The sequence below is a fragment of the Lontra canadensis genome, unplaced genomic scaffold (genome assembly GCF_010015895.1).
Source record: "Lontra canadensis isolate GAN:19392208 unplaced genomic scaffold, GSC_riverotter_1.0 scaffold206, whole genome shotgun sequence".
NCBI classification, from domain to species: Eukaryota; Metazoa; Chordata; class Mammalia; order Carnivora; family Mustelidae; genus Lontra; species Lontra canadensis.
This window is the reverse complement of record NW_022631200.1, coordinates 1,760,745-1,773,240: the sequence shown is the minus strand read 5'-3', so window position 1 is coordinate 1,773,240 and position 12,496 is coordinate 1,760,745. Positions and strand designations below refer to the sequence as shown.

The 12,496-nt window shown below is 55.2% G+C and overlaps 1 protein-coding gene across 1 annotated transcript in view; it reads left to right on the top strand.

The window, feature by feature from the left end:
* Positions 1–628: 628 nt before the first annotated feature.
* The window catches only part of CACNG8 (calcium voltage-gated channel auxiliary subunit gamma 8), a gene marked incomplete at its 5' end in the record, with an annotated part of 12,744 nt that continues 876 nt past the window's right edge, over positions 629–12,496 (top strand). The window contains 4 exons of the mRNA XM_032848740.1: positions 629–986; positions 9,075–9,158; positions 10,236–10,376; positions 11,980–12,496. The exon at positions 11,980–12,496 is cut by the window's right edge and continues 2 nt beyond it. Of these exons, the coding sequence (XP_032704631.1) occupies positions 629–986; positions 9,075–9,158; positions 10,236–10,376; positions 11,980–12,496 (1,100 nt within the window). The remainder of the gene's footprint in view (positions 987–9,074; positions 9,159–10,235; positions 10,377–11,979) is intronic.

Genomic DNA, 12,496 nt, shown 5'->3' with positions numbered 1-12,496 from the left:
CCACGTGGTTCTTCTTAGTTGTGCAAACAGCGAGGATCCGTTGGGAAGATTTTTGTTAGCTGGGGAGAGAGATTGAGAGATTTATGTTTCTTGAGGAGAGGACACAGTAGGCGAGGAGGTGAAACTTGCAGGGGACGAGGGGAGCAGGCAGAACCCTGAGAGATAAGAACGGTGATGGGGCTCTTGTAGGTTCCTTGGGAGGAGGAAGCCCGGGGGCCAGAGTAGCGGTGGTGGCCTTCCGGGTGGGTAAGACGTGAGGACCAGGGGGAGGAGCAGGTGGGCGCAGGAGGGGGGTCCGCAGCGTCAGGCTCGGTGGGGGGCGGTTTCTCCCAGTGGGGTTTGGTGGGAAGCCTGCCCTGGGCCGAGGGGGACTTTCCAGAGAAAGGGAGGCAGGGAGAGAACCCGAGTGGAAGGCGTTTCTTCAAGCCCGGAGACAGTGGGGGTCCGCTGTGGGGTCGGGGCAGCAGTGGGGCAGGCGCGCTCCTTCTCCACTAACCCTGTGTCCGCTCCCGCCCCCACCAGCCGGCGCCCATGGCCGCCCTCTGACCCCCTCCCGGGCCGCGCCTCCTCCTCGCCGCCCCCGCGCAGCCCGGCCAGCCCCGGGCCCCCACTTCTGCCTGCGCCGTGACCCCCCCCAGCCGCCGGCACGGCCCCGCCCCCGCTGCCCCGGTGGTGGCCCACGGCCCCCCGGCTCCCCGTGGTCAAACTGGAGTCGCTGAAGCGCTGGAATGAAGAGAGGGGCCTCTGGTGCGAGAAGGGGGTGCAGGTGCTGCTGACCACGGTGGGCGCCTTCGCAGCCTTCGGCCTCATGACCATCGCCATCAGCACCGACTACTGGCTGTACACGCGCGCCTTCATCTGTAACACCACCAACCTCACGGCCAGCGACGACGCGCCGCCCCACCGCGGGGGCAGCGGCTCCTCGGAGAAGAAGGACCCAGGCGGCCTCACCCACTCGGGGCTCTGGAGGATCTGCTGCCTGGAAGGTAGGGTGCGGGGGGCCCCGGCCTCGCGCCCCTCCTCCCCTCCAGACTCCGCGGGCCGGGGACGCCCCCTCCGCTGGCTGCTTCTGTCCCCTCTCGCGGGGTCCCGGCCCCCCTCCTGCACCCCCCACCCCGCCCCGCACACCGTCCCCTCCCCTCGGGCCCCAGTGGCCCGCCTGCCGCCCGCCCCATCCCTCCCTTTCCTCCTCCCTTCACCCTGCCCTCTGCGTTCCATCTTCCTTCCCTCCCCTTCCCTTCTCTCCCGGGGACCCTCCCTTGCTCTGCTGGGCAGGCTGGCCTCCTCCGGCCCCTCTCAGCTGCTCTCTACAGACACCCTACCCTGTCCCCTCCGCCCCTGCCCCTGCTTCCTCCTCCTGGGCTGTTTCTCCCGCAGACATCATGGGTCATGGTCCTACCCTCTCTGGTCAGAGCTCGCTACCCTCTCCTCTCTTCCCCCCTGTAGACTCCAGTCGCCTTGGCCCTCTCCCCTAGGATTTCCTCCAGCCTCCCCGCCTGGCCCTAGACCTCCTCTGCCTCATCTTCACTCCCCTCACGCCTCCTCCCACCTCTTCCTCCTCCTCGAACACCTCACTCGGTGACCCTAAGACCCCTGCCCCTCCCAGTCTCCATCTCTGCTCTTCTTTGGGTGCTGCTCTCCCTCTTGTAGCCCTTGTCCCTGTCGGGGGGCCTCCACCTCAACCCCCGCTCACCTACCCACTGCTGCCCTATCCCTGCCCCCACCCCAGCCCCTCCTCCCTCCCACTCAGCGGCGTCTGCACAGCTCTGGGCCTGAGGCTGGAGGTAGGACATCTGGGTCCCAGGCCCACCACGCGTCTGTCTCCTGTGTGATCAGTATCTGTGCACCTCTCTGAGCCTCACGGCTCTTCTGCACAACTCCACAGCCCCAGACCTCTCCTCCAGCATCAAAAAGACCAAGATCCCTCCACTTCTTCATCCCTCTCTGTTCCCATCCTTTCCTCCTCTCTTTTGCTGAGCACTCGCGGTGAGTGAGGAGTGCAGTTGTCTCCTTTAATCCTGTGAGGCAGGATCCTGTCGGGGATGAGAAAACCAAGGCTCAGAGAGGTTAAGCCACTTGCCCAAGGTCACCCAGCTGTGACTGGGGCAGAGCCAGGAGAACCCAGGTCTCAAGGATGGGATGTGCTGATATGCTTTGTCTGGTGTGCCAAGTGTTTAAAACTGAAACCAAAATCCGAGTCAGTTGCCAACATTTAAAAATAGGGAGACTCCACATTGAAAATCTGATTTCCAGCTTCTTTTGAACTAGTGGAAGATCTGACAGCGCAGGGCCTCATTCTGCAGTGGCCACGACTGGCCGGTCCAAGCAGCCGCTGCCCCTGCAGATCAGGCATGCGGTGTGCACGTCCCCACAGTCGCCTCTGCTCCCTGTCCCCTCACATCTGTCCACTGTCTTATTATCGTACTTCCTTCCTCCTGTGGGTGTTCGAGTCCGGTCCATTCACTGGTCTGACCAAACGCCAGGCACCAGCCATGGGTGGGGGCTTGTGTCCTGAAACCCCTAGGACCGTGGACAGCATATAATAGGAATGCCATCCATCCATCCGTCCGTCCATCCATCCATCTGTCCATCCATCCATAGGACTGATATTTATTGAGTTTACACTATATGCCAGACACTGTTCTTGATTGTGGGGTGAATGGCAGGGAAAAACAAAAGATCCCAGCTTCGTATGTCTTCTATTCACGAGGGAGAGACAAATGATAAGAAAGATAAGTAAACAAAATCTTTAGGGTGTTAGCTGGCACTAAGTGCTAAGGAGGACAGGGGACAGGATGGAAAGTGTCAGGACATACGTGTGACATTGCAGGTGAGGAGATGAGGATGGGTTTCACCGAGCGGGCGACCTCGGAGTGGAGGCCTAAAGGAAGGGGACATGGAGCCACGTGGCTCTCCGGAGGGAAGGCAGCCACGGCGGAGGTCCTGAGGTGGGAGCCTGGGTGTCTGGCCCCCGGTAACGTGAGCAAGAGGCTGTGGTGGGAGACGCAATCCAAGAGAGAACAGGCCCCCATTTCACATGTTCTAGGTGCTGGGATGGGACTTGGCTTTCCCGTCCAGCGTTCCTGACGTACCTAGCGGACAGGAGGGCTCTGGATGCACTGGGCAGAGACTGAGGGGTCAGGCAAGAGGGAGGACAGGCGGACGCTTGTCTGGGGTGTGGGTGGGTGGAGTTGGAGGAGAGATTTGGATTCAGAGCGTGTCCCAAAGCTAGAGTGGCTGTGGGGGTTGCAGCACTGTGGCAGGGTGGCTGTGGGAGGCGAAAGAGAGAGAGAGAGAGAGATCGGGGTTCTCCCAGGCAGCGTCTCTCAAACTCAGCACTCCGGACACTTTGGCTGTGGGGACCATCCTGCACACTGTAGGGTCTCAGTAGCATCCTGGCCTCCACCTTTTCTTCTCTGTGCCGAGAGCAGTCCCCAAGTCATAACAACCAAAGTTGTCCACTTTCTCTGTCTGGGAATAAATTCATCCCTGGTTGGGAGTCACTGCTCCCAAGGCTGTGGCCTGAGCGCCCGAGAATGGCCACGGAGCGGGTGGGAGGTGGGTGCAGGGAGGCCTCCGGGGGACAGCTCAGTGTGTATTTCATTTTATGTATTTTCTTTTCTCTGGTCTAATTTATTGTGAGGACAGCTAGCAGGAGCTCGATTTTGGATGTGTTGCATTTAGGATGCTTTTTAGGGGTATCACCTAAGACAGGGGTGGGCATAGCCAAGGGCCACACGGTCGGTGTTTTAGGTTCTGTGGACCTGTCCCTGTCACAGCCACTCCTGAAAACATCTAAAGAGGACACGTGAGTGAATGAGCATGGCCGTGTTCCAGTTAAACTCGTGTGTGGACACCGACCTCTGGATTTCGTATCTTTCTCACGTGCCACGAAACACTCTCCTTTGATATTTTTTTTCCATTCACTTAGGAAATGTAAAACCCATTCTTTGCCAGATTTGGCAGGCTGGGTTTGGCCCACGGGTTGTGGATTGCTGACCCCTGATCTAGGCTGTGAGCGATATGCTGTACGAGGCCAGAGTTCAGGGGACAGTCTGGGCTGGTGATATAAATTGGGGGGGTCATTGCATGTGGATGGATGAGGTCACCTAGATAATGCGAAGAGAGAAACATACCAAACAATTAGTTGAAGGGCTGCAGCCTGAGCTAGTCCACTATTAAAAGAGAGATGAGAGAAGCCAGCAAAAGGAGCTCAGAAAGCAAAAGCCACAGAGATTTAGGGAAAATGAGGTAAGTGGGTGTCCCGGAAGCCAAAGGAGATGTGGTAAGGAGGGTGTAAATGAAGGCCGGCTCCATTATTACTGTAATCATCATGTATTTGCCACACAGTGCTCACAGTAGCCTTATGTAATACGTACCCCCATCATCCCCACCTTCTAGAAATGCAAGTGAAGGCTCAGAGAAAGTGCAATGACTTTCCCAAGGTCACACGACTCATAGGCAGTCGAGTCTGGATTTGAATCCAGGTCTGTTTTCCTTCCTAGGAGAACAAAGCAAGGCATCCACCAGCCTCCAGCCCACGAGGGACCTGGGAATGTAGAAACCTAGCCCCCCGGACCACTGCCTCCTGAAGGCACTCGATCCCCGGGGATTTTCGGGTTCCGTCCCCATGTCCCTGTGAGTCTCCCGGACAGACGCAATAGGTAGAGTGACTGAGACACAGACGTTGGGACAAGACTGGGATTGGGTTTACCTCCTGCCTGCTGAGCATAGCAGGGTGACCTCGGGCTCCACACTGAACCTCTCTGTGCCTCATTTCCATCCTCCAAGGATTGTGGTTTGCAACACCCCTTAACTCCCAGGGATTGTGGAGGGGTTCAATGAGCTGTAATTATAAGGTATTTAAAAGGCTAGCAGGCACAGAGTAAGGGTTAGATTGTGTCATTGATATTTTGTTTTTGCTGTTGTTGTTGTTGTTCTAATTATCCAGAATTCAGGTGACTGTCCTGAGTCCCCCTCCCTTGGTAGCCCAGAAATCTCGGCCTTTTACCCAGCACTGCCCATCACACAAGCTGCATATATGATTTAAACTTTTCCAGTAGCTACACTCAAACGAGGAAAAAGGAGAAGGTTCAACGAATATAATTTAATAAATAGAATTTATACACTATAATAAATCAATATAAAGGCTAATATCTTTTATTTAACCAAGTATAGCCAAAATATTATCATTTTAATATATAGTCCATGTAAAAAAATTGATGGAATATTGTGCATTTATTTCACACTAAGTCTGAAATTTGGTACATATTTTATGCTCACACCTCACCTCAATTGCCACGTTTCAAGTGCCCAGGAGCCCCTTGGGGCTGGTAACGTGGGTGTGGGTGTAGCTCCCTCCTCAGGAATCAAGACCCGGACCCACAGCTGCAGTCCTTCAAGTGGGGTATCTCAAGCCCCCGTGCCCAGCACTTTGCACGTCTTATTATCTCCCCAGTCCTCCCAACTGTACCGGGGGAAGTGGTGTGAGGAGGAAGCTGATGGCCAGCAAGGGAAGTGAGTCAGCCACAAGGTCACCCAACATGTGAGGGGCAGAGCGGGCTGGAGCCCCCTTCTCCATGCACCCTCACTGCAGCACAGCCCCCTCTTCACTCCCACCTACCCAGGTCTGTGCTAGGCAGGCTCGAGGGAGACCCAGGGACACATTACTGCCATCCCTGGACAGAAAAGGCTCCTGGCTCAGCCTAGTCAGGTCAGATAATACACAGAAGCATGTTACCCAGCCGCCTGTATTCTGCACTTGACCCTGTGTTCCACTGAACCCTTAGCAAAGCCTATGAGGTCATGTCATTGTCCTCATTTCCCAAATGAGAAAGCTGAGTCTCAGGGCCATTCAAGTCCCCAAAGCCACACAGCTGGGAAGCGGCTGTCCTGGCATGTGGTTTCAGGGACTGCGCTCCATTGTCTTAAATATGCTCACCTCTGAAGCTCAGGTACAACTAATCTCCTTCCCCTCAATTTACCATCTACACGGAACTGAGCAGTCTCCCACTCTATGCTCAGTTCTCACCTGTAAATCAGGGACATCATTATTATCCAGTATCCCTAGGGTTTGTCATAATTCCCAAGTGCATTACTACCTGTCGAATGCTCTAGGTGCCTGGCGTGTGCTTAGCCCCTTAGTAGGTACTGGTTATCATTGCTGCTGTCATCACTAATCTGTTGAGAGGGTCTGTGTGCCGTGTGCTTTACATGCTCAACCTCATTTAATTATGATGAATGTTTTGAGAGGTGTGCTGTGATCCCATTCAAGAAAGGGGAGAACTTGAACCCACAGTCTTACCGACCACACCATAATGAATGTGCTGATGGATGAGAGTTTGCACTTGAGGTATATAATCAATCAATCATTCATTTTTTTAAAATTTGTGGTAAAATATAACAAACCATAACATTAAATTTATCATTGTAACTTTTTAAGGGTACACTTGCATTGCTGTGCACTTGTTCTCCAGAACTCTTCTCATTTTGCAAAATGAAGCTGTCCCCATTCAACAAAAACTCCCCATGCCCCCTTCCCCCAGCCCCTGACACCCACCACTCTACCTTCTGTCTCCATGAACTTGACTCCTCTAGATACCGCCTAGAAATGGAATCATACAATATTGGTATTTTTGTGACTGGCCTCCTTCCCTCAGCAGGGTGTCTTCAAAGTTCATCTGTTTCATCACATCGTTAGAATTCCCTTACTTTTGGAGGCTGAATAATACTCCGTTGAATGTACCGACCACATTCTGTTTCTCTGCTCATTTGCCAATGGACACTAGGGTTGTTTTTGGCTGTTGTGAATAGCGCTGTTCCTGAAAATGAGGGTACACATGTTTCTCAGAGACCCTGCTTTGAATCCTCTTGAGTATATATCCAGAAGTGGAATTGTGAGGTCATATAGTAGCACTTTTTAATTTAAAAATGTTTAAATTAATTTTTTAAATGGTAGCAGTTGGTACCATTTTCCATCCCCACTCACAGTGCACAAAGGTTCCAATTTCTCCACATCCCCATCCATGTTTATTATTTTCTGCTTTGCTTTTTTAAATAGTAGCTATCCTAGTGGGTATGAGTCAGTATCTCATGGTGGTTTTGATTTGCATTTCCCTAATGATTAGTGATGTCGAGCATCTTTTCATGTCCTTGGCCCATTCAATCATACTCTCATAAAAAATATTTATTAAGCACTTACTAAGTGCTAGGTGTTGTTCTAGATGCTTGGAAGATAGTAGTGAACGGCCCATAACTTTATATGCCAGTAGGGCAAACTGCTGTGTGTTTCAATTCTGTTTCCACCACCCATCAGCTGGGAATTGATTAATCCTTCCTGTGGCTCTGCTTCCTCATCTGGACAATGGGTATATGGACTGATATCAACTGAGCACTTAATTATGTTCTAGTCAAAGTGCTCAATCTCTTTACCTGGCTTCAATCCTCACAACAATTCCATGACGTAGGTCCTATTGTCCCTTTTGTAGGTGAAAGGACTGAAGCAAATTGGCCTAAGTAACACCAACAAGGTCACAGAATCAGGACATGATGGAGTTGGGTTTCATTATCAAGCAGTGTGAGTCCAATTCCCAACGTTTGGCCACTGTGCAACACCAATAACATTATCTATTTCATGGGACTCGTGGGAGCTCTGGATGAGTTAATCCACCTAGGAAGCACTTAGCAAATGTTAGCTATTAGTGGAATTACTCACTGCCTTATACTCCTTCTTCTCAACCCTTTCCTTTATCCCCATTACTTTCCCCATCATCTTCTGCTTACAATCTCCCCTTCTGCTATCCCTATATTCATAATTTCATTCATTCATTCAACGCCCATTTCTTGAGGCCTCCCTCCTTTGTGCCAGGCAATGCTAGGGACACACAGAGGAATCAGACTCCATGCCTATCGGCCTAAAGAAACCCCCAGCTTACTGAGGAAAAGAAGCTCATAAAGCAACCCTAGACATGCCCCAAAAAGGGGGGGGGGGGCGAGTAGGGTACCGCAGGATGCTGTTCTGCACTGGAGGGGGTTGCTGACCCATCTTTGGTGGGAGGCGTGTGCATACACGCGCCTGCGCACACAAGGGAAAGCTTCCTCAAGCAGGTACCCTGTGAGCTGCCCCCTTGCAGCCTAAGTTTTTCACCAGTGAAGAATGTGAACGGAATCCACAGCATGGGCAAAGGCCTGCAGGTTGGAAGGAGCCTGGAGAATCGAGGAATCTAAATGTATTTATATTTATATTTATTTACGTATCAATCTCCAGTTATGTGATAGAGATAGAATAGGAACTTTCCCCAAAGGTGAGAAGATAGGTCCCCAAAGGGTGTGAGGATGAGGATTCTGGGATGGAAGAAGGGGGTGAGACCGCATGACGCCTAGAGGCAAACCTCCTCACATGCCTCTACTTGCTCCAGCCACTCCATCTCCTTCCAGAGGATTCCAGGTAAGAGACTGGGAATCCCTCTCCCTAGAGGCAGAATTGAAGAGACTACAACTCCCATGGTCCACTGGGGCTGCGCTCTCACAATTGGACTCAAGACTTCATAGGGCCTCATGGGAAATGTAGTCCTCGCCTTCTGCGCGCTCCTTCGTTTTCCCACGCATTTTCAGACCGGTCGACAAGTTCAGAGTCGCAGAGCGCCTTGACATTGCTGAGACCGGCGCCTTCTTTCTCATAGCGGGGGAAAACAGAAGGCCAGAGAGGTTGAGTGTCCTAGCCCGGGTTACAGGGCAAAGGTCTTTGTGGCCTTTTAGTGAGTGTTGCATGGTTTTTGCTTCCCCCCTCCTTACTTTTCTTTCTTCCTTTCTTCCTGCCTTCCTTCCTTCCTTTCTCTCTCTTTCTCTCTTTCTTTCTTTCTTTTTTTCTTTTTTTTCTTTTTTTAACTACTGGGAAAACCGAGGCCAGAGTAGTTAGTTTGTCCCAGATGCTGAAAGGCTCGGGAGCCAGGATTTCCTGTCTCCCAATAGGCCCAGACAGAGGAGGGGTTTGGGGAAGGGAGGGGTCTTCTCTCACCGGGGGTTCTTCCCACTCTTAAGTCTCCCCCGCCACCATCACCCCCATCCCCCTCCAGGGTTGAAAAGAGGCGTCTGCGTGAAGATCAACCATTTCCCGGAGGACACGGACTACGATCATGACAGCGCGGAGTATCTGCTCCGTACGTGGGGGTCTGAGTCAGAGTGGGTGGGTGGGGCTGCTGGGCCTGGGCCGGGGGCGGAACGCTGAGGGAGGGGCGGGGGAGCGCACTTAGATCGACAGGCAGGGAAGAACTTGCCGGCCAGTCAAGAGCCGGAGGCTGAGATCCTCTGGACCCCAGTTGGTTCTGTGATCCCTCTCCCGCCCCCTCCTCTCACCTTGGGGCGGGCTGAGGGGGGGGGATCCCGGGAGGTGACTGGCCGTTTTACCGCCCAAGCTCGCGGAGACACTGCTCCGTGACTGGTTGTCGGTTTCTGGTCTGGGATTGGCCGCTGCACCCTGGCTCTGAGGCAACCTGCAGCGCGGACTGGCCACTCTCGAGAGCTGGCCGGGGAAGCCGGTGGTGCGATTGGTAGCTACCCCGAGAACGCGGCAAATCCTGAATTGTGATTGGCTGCGGCCTCAGCGGAGCTCAGAAATCGCAAAATCCGTTTGCTGGGGTCTGGAGGGTGGGTGAAAAGGACTGCAGAGAGAAAGACAGACAGACAGACGGACACACACACAAGCGAAGCCCGGAGGAATAGATGGATCCGGGCAGAAGGATAGGGAGTGGGGCACAGAGGGAGGAAGGGCGTGGAACCCAGAGAGATGAAGCCGAGCAGAAAGGGGGTGGGCAAGATACTAAGAGATTTGATAAATCCAGAGAAAGGAAAGAAATATGTAGAGGAGAAGGAGAAAGATAAAAAAGAGGGACGGTCCACAGAGAAGGTCAGAGAAAAACAGAGAGGGAGAGTGATTTTGGGAAATAAAAAGGAAAAAAAAAAAATGTTCCAGGAGAGAGAATACTAGGCCGAGGGAGAAAGAAAAGCAGGAAGAAAAAGGCGGGAGAGGAGATCGGACCGAGAAACAGAAAAATTTTAAAGAGGAGAGAGAATGAAAAAAAAAAAAAATCAATGGCCAGAACACAGGCAGAGAACGAGAATTGGAGGATTCTAGCGAGAGGCGCGGAGACAGGAGGCGCAGCGCTCGAGGGGCCCAGAAGGCCGCATCTGACGCCCTGGCCCCCACTCTCTCTCCCCTCCTCTCCTCTCCCTCGCAGGGGTCGTGCGGGCCTCCAGCATCTTCCCCATCCTCAGCGCCATCCTGCTGCTGCTCGGGGGCGTGTGCGTGGCGGCCTCCCGGGTCTATAAATCCAAGAGGAACATCATTCTGGGCGCAGGGATCCTGTTCGTGGCAGCAGGTGAGAGGCAGAGGGAGGGGGCGGCCACCTGCGCGGGCGCACGTGTGTGTGTGTGTGTGTGTGTGCGCGCGCGCGCGCGCGCGCGTGCCTGCGCGATTGTAAAGCCACCCTGCCCCAGGCGCCTGCTGGGGCCTGGAGCCTTCCTAGGCTCCTCCTGAGCTCCATCGCCACCCGCTGGGCAAGGTAGGTGTCGCCTTTGCGCCGTCTTTGGGGGGAACAAGCCAGCACTATCAGGTGTCTAGCGCGTAATCGGGGATGCTGGGAGCTCAGGTTCGGAAGCCCGCGGTCCAGCAGACGGAAGGGGCGGGTCTTAGGAAAAGGGTGGGGCCTCGAGACAACTGGGACCTTGAGACAGCTGGGGTCTTGAGGATCGAGGGGCGGGGCTGGCATCCCGAGGACTGAGCGCGAGAGGCAGAAAGGGCATTGGCGGCAGATGGAGGGGAGGAACCTGTTTTAGGGGGCGGGGCCTCGTGAACCCCGGTTGATCCAAGAAGAGCTTGCCCTCGCACACCATCTAGACCAACTTCGAGTGAGGCTTCCCCACACTTCCCTCCCCCCGCACCCCTGGCTTCCCTTCTTTTCTACGTGAAATGAGTAGTGCTGGGAAATGCTAGGGGACAGAATCCAGAGAAGGGGGAGGATTTAGCATGAGAGAAGGGGGTGCTTTGGGGATGGGTCAAGATCTCCTTTTGGGCCAGAGGACTCAAAGGCGGGGTACGGGCGGAGAAGCCACGTCTGGACCCGCAGGGGGCGGGGTTTGATAAGTTGGAGGCGGGGCTTAGGGTAGCAAAGGGGTGCCCCGCGATTCAGTAAGGGCGAATTTTAGACCAGCAGGGGGAGGGCCTAGACTAGATAACCAGTCTGGATTGATACCACGAAAGTAAGAGTTTAGATCAGTACGGGACTGAGCCTAGAGAATCAGCGGAATTACCACATTAACAGTTTAAACGAGTTTAGGGCTCGGGAGAAAGCCTAGGTTTATAACATTAAAGATTGAGTTAGACTACTCAGGGTAGGGCCTGGAAAGCCAGGCCGGGATTACGTCATCACGGGCAGGGTTTAGAAAGACCAAACAGAGCCTGGACCCGCTGGGGCCAGGTTTCGACCAGACTAGAGGAGATGGAGCCTGGGCTAGCTGGGACTGGGGGCTTTGACCCTCTAGGGCTGGGGTCTAGATCAACTGGGAAGGAGTTTAGACCGTGACAAGGTCTGGGCCAGCCAGGGCCTGGACCAGCTGGGGCATGGTCCCCAGCTAGCCAAGGAGGAGTTAGAACACCTGGGATCGCGCAGAGATCATTTGGGGCGGGGCTTATGCCCTTCCAAAGTGGAGATGAGACCAGCGTGGGCTGGGGCCTGGGCCAGCTCGGCAGGAGTTAGAGCACCTGGGACTGGACAGGGCTCCTTTGGGGCAGGAACTAGACCACCGAGGGGTGGAGCTTAGACCACAGCGGGGCGGGTTGTGGGCCAGCTCGCGAGGAGTTAGAGGCTTGGGACGGGACTGTCCGGACGGTCGGGGCTGGGCCGCGGGGCGGGGCGGGGCGGGGCGGGGGCGGGGCGGGGCCGGGGTGGCCTCCAGGCTCCCGTCTGACCGTCCCCCGCCCAGGCCTGAGCAACATCATCGGCGTGATCGTGTACATCTCGGCCAACGCGGGCGAGCCGGGCCCGAAGCGGGACGAGGAGAAGAAGAACCACTACTCGTACGGCTGGTCCTTCTACTTCGGCGGGCTGTCGTTCATCCTGGCCGAGGTGATCGGCGTGCTGGCCGTCAACATCTACATCGAGCGCAGCCGCGAGGCGCACTGCCAGTCTCGCTCGGACCTGCTCAAGGCCGGCGGGGGCGCGGGCGGCAGTGGCGGGAGCGGCCCCTCGGCCATCCTCCGTCTGCCCAGTTACCGCTTCCGCTACCGCCGCCGCTCCCGCTCTAGCTCCCGCTCCAGCGAGCCGTCGCCGTCGCGGGACGCGTCTCCCGGCGGCGCCGGGGGCCCGGGCTTCGCCTCCACGGACATCTCCATGTACACGCTCAGCCGCGACCCGTCCAAGGGCAGCGTGGCCGCGGGGCTGGCGGGGGCCGGCGGCGGCGGTGGTGGCGGCGGCGGCGGTGGTGGCGGCGGCGGCGGCGG